At 32.2% G+C, this 23,919-nt stretch overlaps 1 protein-coding gene across 1 annotated transcript in view; it reads left to right on the top strand.

The window, feature by feature from the left end:
- The first annotated feature begins 582 nt into the window (after positions 1-582).
- The window catches only part of LOC139503994 (brevican core protein-like), a 33,304-nt gene continuing 9,967 nt past the window's right edge, over positions 583-23,919 (top strand). Inside the window, exons 1-4 of the mRNA XM_071294043.1 lie at positions 583-726; positions 14,187-14,254; positions 16,073-16,198; positions 22,403-22,570. Coding sequence (XP_071150144.1) covers positions 14,191-14,254; positions 16,073-16,198; positions 22,403-22,570 — 358 coding nt within the window. The 5' untranslated portion in view covers positions 583-726; positions 14,187-14,190. The remainder of the gene's footprint in view (positions 727-14,186; positions 14,255-16,072; positions 16,199-22,402; positions 22,571-23,919) is intronic.

The raw sequence follows: 23,919 nt of genomic DNA, 5'->3' as shown, positions 1-23,919 counted from the left end.
TTTACAATTAAATAAAGTCATGATGACGATTCAAACAAAGTAGTATTTGTTTAATCAGAATGTGATTTGTATTTATGCACGTTGAATCCGTATAAATTTATCGATTTTCAAAACTCATATAACCAACGAAAGATATAGAATTTTGATCTATATTTAAACAACAATCATGATATACCGTTTAACCAACGACATTTTCGGCCTATAAGAAAGCGTTTCATGGTTTTACAGAAGGAAAACGAACATTTCTTGGATAAGCCTTCTTATAGACAGAAAACTTCGTTGGTATAACGGACGATACAGTCGAATTTGACACATTTTGCACTTTCCAACCTTTTGCTTAAAAAATTGTTTTATGATTAACAATCACATAATCTTGAATATAATTGTTAATTTTCTTATCATACAATATTCAGTAATGTCTAAATTACTTAAAGTATTAATTTATTTTATTTTCTCTTCACTGAATGTACATTTTTACATCCATGTATTTTTGCGTGGTTGTTGCATAGGTCGTTTACATATTTCTATTGATATTTTGTTCGTTTGAAATTTTAATAAATTGTGCGCTTCCGTGTACTTCATGTCTAGCCATAGCAATCATAGCGCTATTGCATCATTTTCGTCATGCACAGATGCTTGTGTGCATTGAATCTCTGAAGTATATATAAGAGAAAGTGTACAAAATTGATAGTATTGGCTCAGTTTGTATAAGGAACAGTTTTTATAGTAAGTATGCTTATTTTTGTCGCAATAAATGCTCCTTTAGATTTTTTTTAGTGTTATCCTTTACATGTTTGGTGAGGTACATCATTTGTTTACCCTATCATTGTTAAAATCTATAGTTTTTTTTAACGTTATGGTATTTTTATAAGATAAGAAATATTAAACCGTAGAAAGCTGACATTCGAAGAGTCAACTAACAGTTATGGTATCTTTCAAAGAAATTGTCGCCGAGAAATGATATGCAACAACGACTTACGATGAACTTAACCAAACAAGTAAAGTCTTTAAACAAAATTAATGTTTGTCCACGATTGCATAATAACGGAATATCTGAAACATGTTTTGAAATTAACATACCGCATGAGGATGACACTTATCAACAGAACAATAGATAATGTTTGAGACTAAGTTTTAAGAAATGATGACAAAGTAACAGTATGATAAAGAAAATATTGATAGTAAGCTGAAATAGATAAATATAGAATAAAGGACTTTTTGTTTTTGATACTGACTTTATCACAGTAAAATATCAGGTGAGCCCGAAAAAAAATAGACCAAAGTCGACTATCACAGTAGACTCTCGTACGTACCGCGGCAGAGACCCACGATAGCCCACGATAGGGTCTCCCTTCAGCGGGCTACCACGGGTCTCGAGAGAAGCTCTACTGTAATAGTCGACTTTGGTATATTTTTAACCCCTATTGATAGGATTTCAAACACTTGTGATTTAAATAAAGTAAATCCCGAAATCACGAGCTTAAAGACACCCGATCCCGGAGTCCCGATTAATGTCCTATCCCCCCTCGAGCATAGAAAGTCAGAACATTAGAATGATACGATATGAATCGGCAGATTTTTCATCGATCATCATTTTTAAGTTCAACGACGTCAAGTTATAATTATATTTTACTTAAAGCCGACTGTAATTTGTAAATTATCAGAACAAGCTCATTTCTTGTCTACTTCATAATTATTTCAAACATTTTAATAAATGGTGTCCCGGTTACCCCCTTTTTAAAATTTATCCTAGATCCGCAAATGAATAAGTTCACTTTTTTGTTCTTTGTTCTATGAATATATGTCTTTTAATTGACAATGAAACCACATCTTTTAAAATTGTATATGATGGTCCCACAAAAATGTCGAAAATGCGTAAATTTCAAATTTGTTTTCTAGGTTCTCTCATGCGATAGCGGTACCTTTTTGGTCACTATTTATGTGTTGCGTTTAAATTTGAATTGTAACACTTTATAGTGACTTAACAGGTAAAACAAATACTTCTCAAGAAACAGAAAAAGAAAACTACTTGGAACGGCAAAAACTCGGATTGGAACACCATGGACGATGTGTTAGTTGTACTTCATATAGATAACGCATTTTTTTTTAAGTCTGTCGGCTTTTTCATGCATTTTCTGTTCACATTTTCACAACAAAAAAGGCTAAACTAACTTTGTGAAAGTTATAATCAATGTCAAGTGCTTCATTCGCCAAAAATCTCGTGCGTTTTTGCGATAAAAATCACGCGCAATTTAGTGAATGAAAGGGGAAAGTAGATCCTTACGCGTTGCATTCGCGCATGTCATTTGCGTACTAACCCAATAATTTTTATATCACGGCCAGTCCACTGATACTGACATTATCAGCGAGTACACATCAAAGAAAAAATGTACAAATTACCGATAAAGGAAGATGTGGTGTGAGTGCCAATGAGATAAACATTCATTTTTAACCGTTTTTTCTACATTTGCGTCTTGACAATTGAAATGTTTTAGCTGAATGGTTAATTTCATTAAAAAATGAAAATTGTTTAAATAAAATTAATAAGGGAAATTATTTCACTGTAGCATCCACTTCCAGGGGATAATCCATAATGATTTTGTTTTAAATTATGTGTTTCAGCACATGTATAATTAACTCTAGCTTGGTAAAAGTGTTGTGTCCTAGTGAAATAGAAAACATTAAAAATTACTTTCTGCTAAAGTCTTTTATTGATAAAAAGCTTAAACCTTTATACTTATCACTAGAAGAGACTCCTGTCAGGTTCAATTATTATATATATGTGGATAAAAAAATTCAGGCTTATACTGTAGTGCTTTCTTATGCTAAAATCAGTCTTAAGATATAACCGATTGTATTGCTGTCTAGTTATTCATATCCCGCAGTTCTCTTTATAACAAGCTATCCTGCTTTTCTTCATTCTGCAATTGCATTTGAAAATTTTCTTGAGCGACAATTTCATTATCCCTCAAAATCATAGTTTAAAAGGAAAACAATTGTCCGAAAACAAGATGTATGTATAAAATCAGAGGTTGTTTTGTGTCATTAACAAAATTTCAACGTTAGTTTTCAGGTTTCTAACTAATATTTACGTTTTGGAATCAAGAATTTACAATTAAATAAAGTCATGATGACGATTCAAACAAAGTAGTCTTTGTTTAATCAGAATGTGATTCGTATTTATGCATGTTGAACCCGTATAAATTTATCGATTTTCAAAACTCATATTACCAACGAAAGATATAGAATTTTGATCTATATTTAAACAACAATCATGATATACCGTTTAACCAACGACATTTTCGGCCTATAAGAAAGCGTATCATGGTTTTACAGAAGGAAAACGAACATTTCTTGGATTAGCTTTCTTATAGACAGAAAACTTCGTTGGTAAAACGAACGATACAGTCGATTTTGACACATTTTACACTTTCCAACCTACTGCCTAAAAAGTTCCGTACTGATATATATAATAGACTATATTCCAATGAATACCTGTCCTAAACATAGAAATAAAGCAGAATAGGATAAAATACGCTCTGTAGGCAACCACCATATCTATATACCATGTACGCATCGGGGACACCCGTTTTGCAACCTATTATTGTGGTTTTACATCGTAGCTAGGGACTTTAGACGCTTCACAAAAAAATCGTTATTGGATAGTACTGCAATATGACAGTAAAGACTTCTAAAAATACTTGACCATCTCATTGCAGTATTAGCTGTGTATTAGAAAAGAGTCTATAAACCCTTGCCATTAAAAACTACCCAGATATTTGTTAAAAAGTTGTAACCCGAATCCGAATTGTATACAACAAATCAGGTTTCGTCTACATAAAAGTCATCAGTTGCGTTAGACTGTTTGTCATAGTATGTTAACTTTTTAAACGGCAGTACGATACTTATAATTTTACCGGTTGGCAAATCGCACGTCACAATGTGCATTCTACCTGTTTAGTTATATTTGTTTTCTAATTAACAATCACAGAATCTCGAATACAATTGTTAATTTTCTTATCATAGAATCTTCATTTATGTCTAAATTACTTAAAGTATTAATTTATTTTATATTCTCTTCACTGAATGTACATTTTTACATCCATGTATTTTTCCATGTTGTTGCATATGTCGTTTACATATTTTTATTGATATTTTGTTCGTTTGGTATTTTGATAAATTGTGCGCTTCCGTGTATTTCTTCTCTAGCCATTGCAATCAAAGCGCTATTGCATAATTTTTTCTCAAGCTCAGATACTTGTGAACATTCAGTGTTTGAAGTTTATATTAGCGAAAGTGTAGAAAATTGATAGTATTGGCTCAGTTTGTATAAGGAATCGAACTTTGGGCCAGTTTTATCGTAAGTATGTTTTTTTTGTCGCAACAAATGCTATTTTAGATTTCTTTTAGTGTTATCCTTTACATGTTTTGTGAAGTACATCATTAGTTGTTTACCCTTTCATTGTTAAAATCTATAGGTGTTTTTAAACGATAGGGTATTTCTATAAGATAAGCAGTATAACACCTTAGAAAGGCGACATTCGAAGAGTCACCTAACAGTTATGGTATCTTTACAAAGAAACTGTAGCCGTGAAATACCGTATCGTTTGGAAAACTATACATTTTAACAATGATAAGCAACAACGACTAACGATGTACTTAATCAAATATATAAAATCATTAAACAAAATTAATGTTTGCCCACGATTGCATAACAACGGAATATTTGAAATATGTTTTGAAATAAACATAACTAAAACCTCCGCATCAAAACGTTTAGCTAACTATAAACCGATATGGAATACGATAATTTTACAGTAGATTATCTTTAAACTATTAGGTAAAGTGTTCTTCTTCTAATGGTTTATATTACGTCTCTTTTTTTTTTACACGAATCGAAATAAAAAAAAAGACAGATGACTTTTTTTTACCAAAACACTTGTGCCCTGTTCGGATATAATTTACCGTTATTAGTATTTAATCAATGTTCCTTTTGGGATTCCTTTGACTTTAGATATTATATAGTTACATGTATAACTTCGTATTTTTTCCAGTCATAGAACGGTTTGATTATATTATCCTGTATACACATTTTATTTAAACATAAAACTATATTTACTCTTATAATTTTGATTTGTCTATGTCGTTGGGTTGCTGTCTCCTTTGATTCAATTGATTACATGTCAACTAAAAATATACAAACTTAACTGATCACCTTAATAATGAAATTGACCCGTCCAAACGTGATAGACGCTTAGTCGAGACGAAGAGAAATTTACAATTTTCTAGTTTCATAGATTGAAAAAAAGTGTGTTTTGAATATCATAATCAAAACTTGATATGCATGACAAATGATATAAAACCACTCTCCTCGTCTTTCCAGTGGACGGGTCTAATACCTTTGTTGACACTCGATGGTCAAATGTGTTTGCAATTTTGTTTCAAAGATTTGCGAAATATTGAAGATAATTGTTCGCAATTATTCCTGAACATTGATATATATCAAAGCAACATAGAGCTGTGTTTTCTTGTTCGTATAATGACGATTTAATATCATGTTTGTTTGTGATGTTCCCCCTTTTGCATCAGATTTATAGTTATCTTGTACAGCATGAGGATGACACTTATCAACAGAACAATAAATAATGTTTGAGACTAAGTTTTAAGAAATGATGACAAGGTAAAAAAAAATGAAACTATTTATAGTAAGCTGAAATAGATAAAAGAAGATGTGGTGTGAGTGCCAATGATATAAACATTTATTTTTTACCGTTTTTCTACATTTGCGTCTTGAAAATTGATATGTTTTAGCTGAATGGTTGATTTAATTCAAAAATTAAACTTGTTTAAATATAATTAATAAAGGAAATTATTTCACAGTAACAAACACTACCAGGGGATAATCCATTATGATTTCGTTTTGAATTACGTGTTTCAGCATATGTATAATTAACTCTAACTCTAGCCTGGTAAAAGTGTTGTGTCCTGGTGAAATATAAAACATTAAAAATTACTTTCTGCTAAAGCCTGTTATAGATAAAGAGCTTAAACCTTTATACTTCTCACTAGAAGAGACTCCTGTCAGGATCAATTCTTATATATACGTGGATAAAAAAAATCCCCTTAAACATTAATATGGCAGCAATTGCTTTTACAGCCATTATGCTTTGATTCCATTCAGTTACCACTGGTTTTATATAATTTACCGAAGATAACAAAAGTTATTCTCTGAATTGTTCTTTTTGGTATTGCACTGGCTGCTTTTTTCCCGGATCCTAGTGTGAACCCATTGATTTTAAGAGCATTTGCCTGATTAATCATGTCTGATTAATCATGCCTGATTGACTTTAAAAAAAATTAACCTCAACTTAAAGACCTACACTGTGTTAATTAGTTCGGGGTTAATTTGTTAGCAGAAAGTAAGTTTTAATGTTTTATATGCACACAAAAGAGGTTCTTCATGGCATGGGATCGTTCAAGGTATCTGAGAATATTATTTTGCGCTGATTAACAATAGAAAAGGCACGATCAGGTTTGTAAGGTTAGGTAAAAAAAAAAGTGATTTTTTTATAATTATTTTATTTTCAAAGACGAAACTTGTGAAATTACATAATATAGTATAACCACAAAGTAACACTTGTAACATCGATTAAATAATAAAAAAATGGTACAATAAGATATAGATACTACAATTCTTTTTCATTTAATGAAATGCTGCTTCTCACAATTGCCACTTCTGATCCATTTTTATTTTTTGTTCAGGGTCAGAGTATTTGTCTTTATTAACCCAATACTTTAAATATTCCATCTAATCATATTTTGTGGGAAGTTATGGAGAGTTATCTCGTTGGCACTCACACCACATCTTCCCATATCTTCTTACATCTTCATTCGAATATATAGTATTCAAATAACAGAAAGATAATATTAACTGATTTACTGATGACAAAATCCTCAGACTCTTTTGCACTGAAAGGCAAGAATAAGTCATAATTTCTTATCAATCTATAAGTAATAACCAGACGTTTTGTATAGCATTACATTCCCAAAAATGTGAAAAATATTTTCTATGATTTCTGAACAAAATGTACATTGTTCAGTTTCTTTTCATTTTTATAAGAAGGAACTACATGGAAGAATCCAATAAACAATCTGAAAATTCAGTGGTTGGTGTTTGTTTATGTGTTGCATATTTTTTTATGTTCAATTCTTAAATAAGGCCGTTAGTTTTCTCGTTTGAATTGTTGTCCATTGAATTTCGGGGCCTTTTATAGCTGACTATACAGTATAGGCTTTGTTTATTGTTGAAAGTCGTACGGTTACCTATAGTTGTTATTTTTTGTGTCTTTTTGGTCTCTGGTGCAAGGTTGTATCATTTTCAATAATACCACAAGTTTTTTTGTTTTTTTTATTAAATTGAAAATTTTGTAAAAACGAATTTCGGATTTTTATGAAAGGCATACATTATATAGCATTCCAATCACCTTGTTTCAATCTTTTCCCAATTTATTACAGGAAGAATATGATAATACTGTATTATACTCCAGAAATGATATATAGAAAAATTTACAATATTTTTTTTTTTTTAACTTTATCTAATAATTCATTTTCACCATAACATGTTTAATCAAATTTAGATCAGCCTTCTATCATACTTTTCTATCTTTTCGGAATATCACTTTAAATAACATAAAACACCATAAAACTGGGTTTGATATTATACTTATATTCTTCATATGAGAATAACGTTTTATTATTTGACACCAGATCATTGATACAAAATACACTTTCAATACATTTAGTCTTCACAATTATCTTGCAATCCCTTTTCATGTTTGGGTTTAGCCATATGGACTGGATCAGAATATCTGTATTGTTTCAACTTTCAAACTTATTTTTCAACTCGGAAAAATGTACCAGAATATCAGGCCAAAACAGATTGCCTTTATTCTGTTATCTAGAGCAATCCTTTCTAACTTAGATGTAAAATGTTGTCCTTCCCCTACCCCTCACCCCCTTTTCAATTTATCCGGTTTTTCTTTTAACAAAAAAAGAATGTGTCCCAAGTACACAGATGCCCCATCTGAACTATCATTTGTTATGTTCAGTGGACCGTGAAAATGGGATAAAATCCCTTATGTGTAGTTACAATTAGAAAGATTATATAATAGGGAACATATTAAATAATTTTCAAGTTGATTGCAGTTTAAAAAAGTACCTTGACCAAAAACTTGAAGTGGGACGAACGGACGAACAGACGAAAGAACGCACGAACGGACGAACGAACGGACGAACAGACGACAGAACGAACGAACGGACGCACAGACCAGAAAACATAACCCCAATAAATGGGGTATAAAAATTAAAGACATATGTCTAGGGGATTGGTAAGGACAGTCAGAACTTTAACCAAAATGGGAAATGCTTAAGTTGTAATCACTACAACCCTTCCAATATATGTTAGTTCTCTAGCCCAAGTATTTAATAGTTACTTGATTTAAAAACAAAATTACATAGAGTCTTATCTATTTCAGTAATTGCAAGCTTAGACCCTTTCCCTAGAGGCTTCACAGTAGCATGCCCTTATCCAACTAATAAATGTATCGTTAAAGTCTTGAAACTCTAGAATAAAAGATTATTCGACTGTGTCGACAGCTGTTTCGAAATCAAATAATAGTTAAAAGTCCAGGAATGTCGTTTTCCTTCCATCTTATCCATCAGAATATTATATGAATAACGCATAGCTGAGAGGGTGATAGAGCAGATTGGTACCCCGAGAAAACATTGTCAACCGCGCCGAAGCCAAGGTTGACAATGCCTGTTCGAGGGGTTCCAATCTGCTCTATCACCCTCTCAGCTATGTGTTATTTAATTAATTATACTGAATGTCCTATCAATATTGGCTTCTATAGACCACTTTTATTTTAAAAGTATTTTCTATGACGCCACGTTCATAACAACGGCATTAGAAAAAAACCACAAAAGTCAAGGAAGATGGGTTTTTTTGTTTTTTTTAACAGTCGATAATAAAATCTGAGCCAATACGTAGAACTTAACCATTGTATTTAATTCCTTTATATACATTTAATTCATTCCTCTTTGAATTGTCGATTTTTGATTGGTCTAGACAAGAGGGTAACATTACAAAAAAACTGTGACTCGCTCAGCTCTATGTGAAAGAGTAAATTGACACCCTCGTTTTAATTACAATGTAATCACAATATGTCATTTTATCGTAAAGTATAATAAAAATAAATGTAGCACATATATACTCTCCTTTTTGTGTTTGACTCAGCGTGTCCAGATTGCTCAAAGAAAGACCTCACTACGGACGTCGGTCTTTAATTTAATCAATTCTGCCACCCCTTGGTGTGTTCTACGACAAGACAAACCTTGCATTATCTATAACAGAAACACTCATACAAATTAGCCCGTGGTTATCGGATTTAAAATATGTGATATCAGATTATCAATCGATGATCTCGGATTGATTATCTGTGTTCATGAATTGCCAATATGTTCTCATGAATTGATAATTTAGTAATCCTGAACTGAATAACTATGACAATTGAATCACCTTTTTATTTGATTCATGTAATACAACTTTTGATCCCGACATATCGAGGCCTTTTATAGCTGACTATGTAGTATGTGCTTTGCTCATTGATGAAGGCCGTACGGTGACCCTGAGTTTGCAATGTCTGTGTCATTTTGGTTTCTTGTGGACAGTTGTCTCATTTACAATCATTCCATATCTTCTTTTTATATTAAACAAAATAAAGGTAGAATTAGTTGTCATTGTTCCCGCATTTACAATCGTATACCTTATAACGGGCTTTCATTTATGTGAATAGACTAACCATTTGGTAACACGTAGTCCTCTTGAATCCTATATTTCTAAAGTAAAACATCAGAATTTCTGTTAGACTTGTTATCTATTAATAGCCTAGACTCGATTTTGACTTAACTTTACCCTTATGAATATTTATAACCCATTTTCAAGTTAGCTTTACAAATTCAATTGACCACGAATTAGTACACCATGTAAGAGACTTCACTTACGACAGAAAACGCCGAACCAAAATTGAAATTTAAAAATGTAAATAAAAGAATATCAGAGTGTCATGTGTATATGTCGAACATGCAATTAGGCGTTCAAGATTAACAGGTTCGTTTCAAACGTTTTGAAACTAAATCAAATTGTTGAAAATTTTGCCAGACTTGTCGAGAGACAAACTGAGATAATTTCGTATTTAACAATTGTGACTGAATGCTAATACTGACAAGCACGTGACCACACAGTGTATTGCACTAAAGCCCCCACATGGGGTATGTAAGTACAACATTTTGTTGCCTTTTAACAAACAATAAAAGTGTGAACATATTTACATTAGAACAACACGGTAAACAAAGGTGCAATAAGAGTGTATATAATTAATACTGATATGCGACAGGAAGTATAAACTACGATAACATGTATAGCGCATGTATTGTCAACATTAAAAACCTTTTAAGGCGCAATTTATAACTAAGGCAACGGAACTAACACGAATACATCTTTAGATCAGATGGTAACACCGATAAATATTTCTCAGATAAGATTTGTATATTTGGTAATTAAGATATTTTGCAGAATTTTCTTACTTCACTTTACATACATGTATCACTCAATTTTTTTTTGACCTTCTTACTTATATTATCAGATTAAGCAATTATTTGATCATCCCACCACATCAAATTAAAATTAACCAAATTCATATAAAGTATTTCTAATTTCTAATAACCATTTAGAGTGTTAAATACCCTCTTTACTACTGATACAGTATAGAATACGGTATATATAAAAAAAATCTCTTTTTTTTTCACACATGATACGTTTGCAGAAACCAACCATTCTAGCTTTAATAGGAATATGTAATGGTATTCTACCCAATTATCTATAAATTGATACAATTAGCATCTCTTTTTTAATCTTCAAAATTGTTTTACAAAATTGCATCTGTAAGTTTTTCATAATATTACAATTTTTAAAATCCAATACTTCTGCACCATATTACAAAATAGCTATATATAGCTGATGCACAGTAGTTGTCGTTTGTTTATATAATTTATACGTGATTCTCGTTTCTCGTTTTTTTATATAGATTTAACCGTTGGTTTACCCGTTTGAATGGTTTTACACTAGTAATTGTGAGGCCCTTTATAGATTGTTGTTCGTCGTAAGGCTCCGTGTTGAAAGCCGTACATTGACCTTTTTATTGTTTACTTTATTTGGAAGTGTTATATGGATGGAGAGTTGTCTCATTGGCACTCACACCACATCAACCAATATCTAATAACCATTTTATCAAATAGCTCTAATCGCATATCAATTGGAAAATTCAACCTCCTAGCCTTTCTAAAGACTATAAACATGGCTTTTCTTGCTTGCTGCACAAAATGTGCTTTGGCGTCATTAAAATTACCCTTTCGTGAAATATAATACAAAGGTATTGACAATTTGTAACAATATTTAGACTTTCATCACTATATTTAAGGTTGATATTATCTATGTTAAGTCTACACTTTACTTAAATCTTAAAACATAACAACGTGTGTCTTAGAAATGTTTACTTGCATGTTCCAGGTTTGACAATATAAATACATGGCATGTAATGAGGCTTGTAACTATGCTGCCGATTCGGCTAAAATCACAGTATCATTTGAATAAAATAGGAAATATTAACCAAAATATACAGCGACGTCATCAGTATCAAGAAGACGTGATGCAATACTCATATCAACTAAACCATTATATGCAAGTGACATAAATTCGACCAAGTCATTTAAGAAAATGACAAACATGACAGAAGACAGATTTTCTGCTTGGTGTACACCAACTTTGAATTTAGAACAGTTTGAACCAGAGTTGCCTTGTCTCACACAAGACTTTCCTTTATTATACATACTGTTGCATTTAAGAATAAATCATCGAGCATTCATCTTGCGTATAAGGGGAATTTGTGTCTAGTTTCCAAAGAAGTTTTATTTTCATTCCTATTTTCAAATCGTTCCAGTTACACAGCTGCTTTTGCATAGGTAATATTTCTGTACCAAAAATATGTTATACTGAAAATCTACTTTTAATAGCCAGTCCTATTTTTTTTACTTCATAATTATTGTAGTATTTAGGTACCTGTATTTTATAGTACTCGATTTGTGCTTGAAATTTAAGTACTACAAATTTTTGGTTGCACGGCTACATGTTCATGATTTTGAAAGTTTGTCTATTTCAATTCTCTTAAAGTTATGATGTTCAAACATGGAATACGGTGATCATCTTTGGTATTTTTTTGTAACAAAATTTCAAGTATAAATCAAGTACTGGAAAATACAAGTACCTACATATGACAATAATTCGAGTACTACAGATTTTCAGTACAGAAATAGTACCTATGCACAAGTAACTGTGTAGCAAAACGATGCTTTTGTTTCCATTAGGAGATGTGCATGTATAAGGCGGGACTTACAAAACTTTTGTTTCTTTATTTGTTGCAAGAATTTGTTGATTTTGAAAAGCATGCCCTCCCTCCAATAATAGTTATCTTCAATACTAGTATTCAACGTAATTTATTTTAAATTCGCATTAAGCTATTGACAAATGATTTAAGTTGGGTCTTTCAAAATAATTGTTTTGCATACTATTAATTTTAAAAGTATTGCAGTGGTTATACAGGTAGTAAACACAATATAGTATTTATACTTTTGGAGATTACTTACTCATCATATTGTATCCATTTGCTATCAAACACGTGCGCCAGAAGTAGTGTCGACTTTCTCCTCTATTAGAAACAAATATTCATGGTCAACATTTACCCGTCAAATGCTATTAAAACAAGCATGATACTCATCAACTTTGTCATCATTAGTAAAGGCAAATGTCATTTAGATCTTATCTTTAAAATCAATCTATTTTGTAGGCAGTTGCTGTGTAAAACTAACTGACAAGAACAATACATAAGTAATATAATGCAACGAAACTAAAGAACGGCCCTAATAAAACTAACCTTTTAAAAAACGTTGATCAGAGAGAAAATTATTATAGATTTTTTTTTTATAAAATGGAAAAGCAGAAATCGGTTGTGTTGACGAAAAAATATGTCTATACTTCAATCGATTCAATGCGTAATATATGTAATTATTCAAAAAAGAAGGTACGCAATTAGACATCTGTTGCGTGTTGCAATTTAAGATCAATTTCAAGGGAAATAGTGAAAAATGTCATTGCATGGATATATTTCAATTTTTTTCGATTTATATTTGAACGTAGAAATTTCAGTATTGCCTGTAATATTTAACCGAAGAAAATAAACTATATAATACTAGTATAACTAATTTAAACACCACCGTCCTGTTATTAGCCATTATACAAATTTCGTCTGAATCATAAACCAACGATTCACCGTTTCAGAATCTAATGCCTTCTGACTAATTTTCAAAAGCGTACAAAAAACATCGTTATTGGTTGAAAACGTTCTATTTTTTTTTATTTTCATTTTGGTATACGCACAATGAGATTCGTTATTTAGATCATAAAAAGACCAATTAGCATGATTAGCAGAGAAATGGGGAATGTGTCAAAGCAGACAACATCCGAAGGCCACCAATTAGTCTTCATCGCAACGATAATTTACTGCACCCAGAGGCGTTCTTCAACTGCTCCCTAAACAAATATTTTTACTAGTTCAGTGATAATGAACGTCATACTAAACTCAAATACAAAAAATAAAAATTAAAAAAACAAATATTTGCACTACATGTAGTTCAGTGATTATGAACGTCATACTAAACTCCAAATGATATATAAGAAACTAAAATTTAAAAAAAATACTAGACTTACAAAGGCCAGAGGCTCCTGCCTTGAGACAGTCGCAAAAATGCGGGGTTAAACAAGTTTATCAGATATCAACTCTCCCTTATACCTCTAGCCAATGTAGATGCATATTAATACGCACATTACTTAAAATTCAGTTCAAGAGAAGAACGAGTCTGATGTCAAAAGTTGTAACAAAAGAAAATAAACAAAATGACAATAATGATTGTTTGTATAACCGTACTTTACTAGTTCTAAAATTAGGGAGTAGTAGTTCATATTTCATTTATAAGATTAGTTTTAAGCTTATAAATATTTCTGTATATACTTTCAGAATTATGTCGAGATTTTATTGTGTGGTCGCTGTTATCTTCACCATGTGTCATGTGGTAAATGCAGGAAGTAAGATGTTTTGTCATATTTCGTTACTATAAATTCACAAGGATGAGTCAATACAGATCTCATTCCCACAACTCATATCCCCTTAAAATTGGACTTACAGTAAATTATTATTCTGTCTTCTTATTTTGGTATATCCGTTATTTTTGTCCCCGAGGGTATCACCAGCCCAATAGTCAGCACTTCAGTGTTGACATGAATATCAGTTATATGGTCATTTTTATAAATTTTCTGTTTACAAAACTTTGAATTTTTCCCCAAAAAAAAGGGATTTTCTTACCCCAGGAGTAGATTACCTTAGCCATATTGGCACAACTTTTTGGAATTTTGGATCCTCAATGCTCTAAAACTTAGGATTTATTTAGCTTTTTAACTATTGTGATCTGAGCGTCACTGATGAGTCTTATGCAGACGAAACGCGCCTTTGGCGTATAAAATTATAATCCTTGTACTTTTGATAACTATTACCAGCCCTGGGTCGATGCCACTGCTGGTGGACGTTTCGTCCCGAGGGTATCACCAGCCCAGTAGTCAGCACTTCATTGTTGACATGAATATCGATTAAATGGTCATTTTTATAAATTTTCTGTGTACAATTAAAACTTTGCATTTTTTCAAAAAAACTAAGGATTTTCTTACCCTAGGAGTAGATTACCTTAGCCATATTTGGCACAACTTTTTTTTGAAATTTGGATCCTCAATGCTCTTTAACTTTCTTTTGATCTGGCTTTTTAACTATTTTGATCTGAGCGTTGCTGATGAGTCTTATGTAGACGAAACGCGCGTCTGGCGTATAAAATTATAATCCTGGTACTTTTGATAACTGTTATAATGTAGCACTTTAAGAGGTCAGCTAAATGCTTGTGTTTCTTGAATACAAAATGTCATGCTTTGTTCTTCTTATAAGGATTTACTTCCCTAAACTATGGATATTTGTTATTAGACTTATTCAATTTATGTTCAAGGCAGGATTGTTTCAAAATAGAAATAGTCAAGATGAGAGTACCATGAATCAAAATGGTCACTCTTTTACGGAATATAGATGACCACGAGTCATGATACAGTCCTTCTTACTGCTTAGCTATACCATATATTGAATATTGATGGTGATTGACATTGATAGACAGCATAGGGGAACTATCGTTATTATATAACATAGTAGATTCCACAAGTGATACAGCAAAGGGTATTATGTTACATATCGGATGCCACTTGTAAAAGAGTAAATGGTATTATAATACAAACTAGACGTCACTTTTGAAACTGCAAATAGTATTATATATTCAAACTGGATGACACCAGTGAAACAGCAAAGGGTATAATATTACATATTGGATGCAACTATGGAAACAGTAAATAATATTATGAAACAAACTTTATGTATTGTAAAGGTCGTTCTTTTAAGCTTTTATAAAAGTCTTAATACAATTCTAATGTAAAAGAGAATAAATCTAACCAAAACAGACAGACAAAAGTACACAAAATACATGATAAAAAACAAAAGACTGAGAAACACGAACCACACAACAAAATAGAACGATTCAAGGTGCTGCAGAAGGGTAAACAGCACGTGTGACATCCCTTGTTGCTTATTTTGTAGTAGGCACATAGTAATAAGTCTTATTTTGTAGAAAAGGGGTCTGGATTGTAGTAATGGTATTATGAACATACATGCATCTTCTGAACGAACCTAGTTTATATTTCATATTTGTATGATATGTTCAGCATTGTTTGATAACATTCTCACCAATTGAATGTTGCGTAATTGATCAATCTGTTGAATTATCAAATTTAAACTTGATGGTAACATATTTTCTCAAGGTCTTACGCGGCAATGTCATGCTTCAAAGGGAACATGCACAAAACAAGGAAGTACTTGTAAAACGGCTTTCGGACCAGAATGGACAAATATAGGAAAATGTTGTAGAGGTGGACAATGTTGCAAATGTAAGTATAAACATTATATATGAACTTTAGCTAATACAGTACGTTTTTGCAATAGTTTCTTTTACCTTCAACAATTGTCACTTTTGAATGATTCAAAAAATCGAAAAATTCAATTAACGTAAAATTTGTTAATCATAATGCCAATTTAAATGGTATTGTAATCAGTTATACGGACGCAATCACGAGTTAGTTGACCGTTATGGAATAACCGTTTCACAAATGATATCGGATATGCTCCTTACGTCGTAACTACAGTCCCCTTCCCTTTCATAAATGTGACCTAAAGAATAAAACTAGTTACCAGATTTATTATCTCATAATCAATACGACGGGTGCCACATGTGGCGCAGGATCTTATTACCCTTCGATAGCACTTGAGATCATCCCTCGTTTTGGTAGAGTTCGTGTTGTTTATTCTTAAGTTGTGTCATGTGTACTTATTTTGTCTGCATGTTTGTCCTTTTCATTTTTAGCCATGATGTTGTCAGCTTTTTTTCGATTTAGGAGTTTGACTGTCCCTCTGGTAACTTTCATTTCTCTTTTTACAAGATTATACGATTGATACTATATTAACCTAAGAGAAATCAAATCACTGTTAAAAAGTTTGAAAGTTGCATTGAAATATTTAATGTTTGTAACAGAGTAACAGACTATGTCTGAACTGTATATAAAGTTTTTACGACAATTGTCCCGAAAAAACTTTAAATAATCTATTTGTACGATACTGACATCTATTTACATGTATATCAATATCTATGTTTACATCACTGTTATGGTCATCGAATGTCGTCGCAGGTCAACTCGATGGACAACAAGATGTCGTCTAGATAAGAATACACATTAAACTAAACTACATCTAATTAATCCCATGCCCTGTTAATTTATTATTTTAGACTTTTAATAGTTTGGATAATAGTTATCAAAGGTACAATGATTCTCATTCACTATACAAGACGCGAGGTTTGTCTTTATAATACCTATAAGTGACGAATAATGTTACACTTGGTTATCAATATAATATGAGAATTTTGGTCCAATCGGTGAAAAGTAAAAACACAAAAATACTGAACTCAGAGGAAAATCAAGTCGGACAGTCCCTTGTGAACACGAATTAGACAAGTGCCCCTTTAAAATCAAACGCGCGTTTACTGAAAGAAAATGCAAGATGGTGCATAGTTTTGGGGTTAGTGTTATTTATTCTTTAGTTTTCTATGTTGTGTCATGTGTACAATTGTCTGTTTGTCCTTTTCATTTTAAGCCATGGCGTTGTCAGTTTATTTTCGATTGATGAGTTTTACTGTCCCTCTGGTATCTTTCGTTTTCTCGTTTATTTAATTGAACAGTTATTGGGCTTTTGAAACCGACCTTGTTAAGTTGAAGACCTATAATTGTGAGGTTTGTATTGTTCATGTACATGTATTTCCTCTGTTATCATAAATGAAATCTTTTTTGTTGATTATCTGAGAGTTATTTCCCCTTCTGTTTACGTTAGTTATCTATAAATGAATGACATAATTGGTAGGTTGATGAGACCGGTATTTTGGTTTGAAGTTTTTGGCTCACTATTTTGAAATTTAGGTTAAGGTTCTCAGGTCAATTTCATATACCGAATTTTGACTTTTCCTTGTTTTATGATCTACTTCGGCACTCAAAAGATATGAATAAAATGTTTAGTGCAAAATATTCACCTTATTGTGATGAAAATCTGACACATTTCAGTTAAAAGCCTTCTTATAGGAGAAAAAGTCCTTCAATTTGTTAATTTCAAGGTTAATTATTTATTTCACCAACTTGGTACATGGTAAAGTCATATAGTCTGTTGCAGGCCTTTGGGTGACATATGACCGTGACAATATCAATCGGAAAACTTCAAAATTTTCAACTGACAGGTTGAATCAATGTCCAATTCTTTTTATAAAAAAATAATAAGAAACGATGAAATCAAGGACACTATAACAGCAAAGTGCAAAAGGAAATCATACATATTTGGAATCTTTCTAAATAATGCTCTAATATGATACCTGAAGTCATATTCTAAAAGAAGAACATGAAGAAGTAGCAAATTGAATCCTGAATTCAGAGAAAGATATATGTATAGACGAGTTGTATATACATTATGTACACAGCCATGTATCAACATCATTGATGGCGATCCGATGGATACATCTGTTGTAGGGTTGTCACTGACTCAGACGTACTTATGAATATAATTATTTTCTGTGACTGTATCTTACATTAATTTGTAGGATCCTTTACTATAGATAATTTAGCTGATCTGTAACAATAACATCTTCATGCCTTATATATCATGTACTGTAGTACGCCGCTAGATTAAAACTGACGTGGAAAGGTAACACATGCCCACCGAAAGCTCTTTTTTGAGAGCCCAGGTGGTCGTGTGGTCTAGCGGGACGGCTGCAGTGCAGGCGATTAGGTGTCACGATATCACAGTAGCATGGGTTCGAATCCCGGCGAGGGAAGAACCAAAAATTTGCGAAAGCAAATTTACAGATCTAACATTGTTGGGTTGATGTTTAGACGAGTTGTATATACATTATGTACACAGCCATGTATCACCATCATTGATGGCGATCCGATGGATATATCTGTTGTAGGGTTGTCACTGACTCAGACGTACTTATGAATATAATTATTTTATGTGACTGTATCTTACATTAATTTGTAGGATCCTTTATTATAGATAATTTAGCTGATCTGTAACATTAACATTTTCCTGCCTTATATATCATGTACTGTAGTACGCCGCTAGATTAAAACTGACGTGGAAAGGTAACACATGCCCACCGAAGAGCTCTTTTTTGAGAGCCCAGGTGGTCGTGTGGTCTAGCGGGACGGCTGCAGTGCAGGCGATTAGGTGTCACGATATCACAGTAGCATGGGTTCGAATCCCGGCGAGGGAAGGACCAAACATTTGCGAAAGCAAATTTACAGATCTAACATTGTTGGGTTGATGTTTAGACGAGTTGTATATATATGTTTTTGGTTATTATCTTGACTATTATTATAGATAGAGATAAACTGTAAACAGCAATAATGTTCAGCAAAGAAAGATTTACAAATAAGTCAACATGATCAAAATGGTCAGTTGACCCCTTTAGGAGTTATTGCCCTTTATAGTCAATTTTTAACAATTTTTCGTAAATCGTGGTTATCTTTTACAAAAATCTTCTCCTCTGAAACTACAGGGCCAAATTAATCCAAACTTGGCAACAATAATCTTTGGGGTATCTAGTTTAAGAAATGTGTTGCGTGACCCGGTCAACTAACCAAGATGGCCACCACGGCTAAAAATAGAACATAGGGGTAAAATGCAGTTTTTGGCTTATAACTCAAAAACCAAAGCATTTAGAGCAAATCGGACATGAGTGAAATGTTTATCAGATCAATATCTATCTGCCCTGTTATTTTCAGATGAATCTGACAACCCGTTGTTGGTTGCTGCCCGTGAATCGGTAATTTTAAGGAAATTTTGCTGTTTTTGGTTATCATCTTGAATATTATTATAGATAAAGATAAACTGCAAACAGCAATAATGTTCAGAAAAGTAAGATTTACAAATAAGTCAACATGACCGAAATGGTCTATTGACCCCCTAAGGAGTTATTGTCCTTTATAGTCAATTTTTTACAATTTTCATATAATTTGTAATTTTTTGTAAACCTTATCCACTGATACTACTGGGTCAAATTCATTATAGATAGAGATAATTGTAAGCAGCAAGAATGTTTAGTAAAGTAAGATTTACAAACACATCGCCATCACCAAAACTAAATTTTGTCATGAATCCATCTGCTTCCTTTGTTTAATATTCACATATACCCAGGTGAGCGACAGAGGCTCTTTAGAGCCTCTAGTTAAGTTAACAGAACCATTTATTTAGAAATCAATATCATCTAATATATTAAATAATACAAAAATTGACATTGTTTAACCTGGAGTAACAAAAACTAACTTCAAACAAAAGGCAATGAAACCATTGGCATTCAATAAGCTATAAATTCATAATCAGATTTAAAAGGTATATTAAGATTTCGATATCAAATTACATCATCTCGATTAGAAAAACCTTCTTCTGTTCTCTGAATAATTGTTTTTTTACTTAGATTTTTCCAATTTCAATTTTAATATAATTAATAATATATCGAGTCTTAATTGAAAACTACGTTCAAACCTTTGATTGCGTTGGATAAAAACCGAAATTTTTATACGTGTTCATGTCAAACAAAATTTCGTTGTAGAAGGGTCTAAGAACAGCACAAACAACATTTTCCAAAAGACCAAAAAAGTGAAAAAGTATATTTAAACAAAACGCATTTGACTAACAGGTCGAACAACTGATCTTCTTTAACCCTGATGACTGCCATTGACGATTGCCAAATAAAATTGATCACAAGATGTAACAAAATTGATCTTATAAATTTAATATTAAACAGAAAAAATTGTGTGGATACGATGTTATGCCACAAACATACGGTGTCAATATTTCATTAGTACACCAGATCCGGATTTCGACAATAAATGTCTCTTCAGTAATGTTAGGGATCGAAACGGTATTTGGAAGGCCATATAAAAAGAACCCTCATTTTAAGAAAAAGTACCCTCATTTTTAAATAAACTCTTGAATTTTAAGAGTCAATATAGGATGAACGGATCATATAAACCGGAGGCAAAATATGATACATGCCCAAACAAAAAATATAAACGAGTCTAAATTGAAAACTACGTTCAAACCTATGATTGCGTTGGATAAAAACCGCAATTTATATATATATATATATATATATATATATATATATATATACAACTTGTCTAAACATCAACCCAACAATGTTAGATCTGTAAAGTTGCTTTCGCAAATTTTTGGTTCTTCCCTCGCCGGGATTCGGACCCATGCTACTGTGATATCATGACACCAAATCGCCTGCATTGCAGCCGTCCCGTCCCGCTCGACCACACGACCACCTGGGCTCTACAAAATAGAGCTTTCGCTGGCCGTATGTTACCTTTCCTCGTCAGTTTTAATCTAGCGGCGTACTACAGTACATGATATATAAGGCATGAAGATGTTATTGTGACAGATCAGCTAAATTATCTATAGTAAAGGATCCTACAAATTAATGTTAGATACAGTCACAGAAAATAATTATATTCATAAGTACGTCTGAGTCAGTGACAACTCTTCAACAGATGTATCTATCGGATCGCCATCAATGATGGTGATACATGGCTGTGTATACATAATGTATATACAACTCGTCTAAACATCAACCCAACAATGTTAGATACGTAAGCCATTTTATTCCCTAATTCAAGCGATAGTACAAATAACTATATATATTTTTAAAATCAGGGATAAGTATGCCTTAGTTTGCAATCTATTTGACCTTGATGAAAGGAACCGAAAGTGGGCTTGTAACATCCGGAAGTATAGTTTTGTCTGCATGTAAAGTTCTGAAAAGTAATAAGCGAGTTTTATTTGGCAAGCTAATACTATTAAATAATAGCGTAAATGATATTTTTCAAGCGGGAAGTAACGAATTATCTCCCCTATTTCAAACAGGAAGTAATAGAAACCACATATTGTTTAAATCAGTATACAACTTACTTTAAGTTGACACTGAAAATGAAACGTTTTACAAGAATTTACAATGTTTCATAGCACATAGATCGTTTCGGTTGAAAGACCTTCAAATGTTCTTTCAATATCAGGATGATAATCATGATAATATTAAAAAACGAAAAAATAGAAACACCCATTGTTTTTTTTTTTCTACAATTTATAATTAACTTCCGCCTAAACATTTCTCCTCCGCTGTTTGTTTTTTTTGCAACCTGTCGTTTAGTTGTTTGGTATATGACATTGAACAGTTAATACGCTTTTGTAACAAACACCACTTACTTGAATTCTTTTCATGTAAGAGTTTTCTCTCTGAACACTGTTTTTTCTAAGACTTTGAAAACAGACCAACAAATGTATCTACCAAATTGCCTCTGATGTTTTGATATTTTACCAAAGCGGTATAAAGATTTCAAGTTAAAGTTAATTCAATTGATGCATATGAAATAAGTGATATGCATTTGTAACTAAAAGAAACGTAATGGACGAGTCACGCGTCTTGCGTATATAAAGAATTTAATCCTGGCTTCTAGGATGTTATTATTTTTTATTTTTACAATTGTCAGTTCAATGTGAAGATCTTCAACCTCAACAAAATGGAAATGTTTCTGTGAGTGGTAGAGACATTGGGGATGTTGCCAATTTTTCATGTAAATGCCGATATACTTTACTAGGAAGTCAATCACTCAGATGTACAGACTCCGGGTGGGATGGTGATATTCCAATATGTCATGGTACGTCAAACATTTAGTTTATGTTCATTCAAAGGATTAGTTGATTTTTGTTTTGTCATCTGAATGCAAATGATTTAAAATCGTGACCAACTATTGTCTGGATTTTTTTTTATCTTAATTGTGAGATTTACATGATTATGGGACTTTAAGAGAAACAAAACAGTGGTCAAAATCTATTTACGTTGAAAACTATTTTGTCATTTTATATAAACTTTTATAAACTTTCACAAGCGGGTGTATGCTGATGAACTTTATATTAAGGTGGGTAGGGAGTCTTTATTGAAATTGATAGAATATTTTGATAACTTTTTTAATGCTTTTTTCAATAATATTGAAAAGTATGGGTCATCGGACTTTTTTTTACGCTACAGGTTGTGCAAAATTATCAGATTTTGTAAAGGTTATGCATGCAAAATCTAATTTTATGTGCTAAATAGAAAGAGTACTATCAGAACATTAAGATCAAATGTTAGGGGATTGCTCTTATAACATGCTTCAGATAAGAAAAAGAGAAAACAAAAAGGATCACCGATCTTGTTTTCTTGCTACATATCAAAAAAGGTAAATTCATATCATTTTCTATAATAAAAAATACTTTATCTGAGTTATTTCTCCTTATTTGGCACAGTAGAAAAATATCTAACCAAACGCAAACAAGGTGTTTGAGAAATTACAGCTATAATTATGATAAAACACACAATTTTCTCTATTTTTTGTGTATTTATTTTGATAAAAGAGGGACGAAAGATACCAAAGGGTCAGTCAAACTCGTAAATCTAAAACAAACTGACAACGCCATGGCTAAAAATGAAAAAAAGACAAACAGAAAAACAATAGCACACATGACACAACATAGAAAACTAAAGAATAAACAACACGAACCCCACCAAAAACTAGGGGTGATCTCAGGTGCTCCGGAAGGGTAAGCAGATCCTGCTCCACATGCGGATAACATACATATAAAAAAGATGATGTGGTATGATTGCCAATGAGACAACTATCCACAAAAGACCAAAATGACACAAACATTAACACTTATAGGTCACCGTGCTGCCTTCAACAATGAGCAAAGCCAATAGCGCATGGTCACCTATGAAAGGCCCCGATAAGACAATGAAAAAAAAAAATAAACGAGAAAACTAACGGCCTAATTCAAGTAAAAGAATGAACGAAAAACAAATATGTAACACATAAACAAACGACAACCACTGAATTACAGGCTCCTGACTTGGGACAGGCACATACATAAATAATGTGGTGGGGTTAAACATGTTAGCGGGATCCCAATTTTCAATTTAACGTAAACATGTGTTATTAATATACAGTGCGATGCTAAGTATGCAAACAAA

The sequence above is a fragment of the Mytilus edulis genome, chromosome 14 (assembly GCF_963676685.1).
Source record: "Mytilus edulis chromosome 14, xbMytEdul2.2, whole genome shotgun sequence".
In the NCBI taxonomy this organism is placed as follows: domain Eukaryota; kingdom Metazoa; phylum Mollusca; class Bivalvia; order Mytilida; family Mytilidae; genus Mytilus; species Mytilus edulis.
The sequence above is the reverse complement of the archived record's forward strand: the minus strand, read 5'-3'. Positions and strand labels throughout refer to the sequence as shown.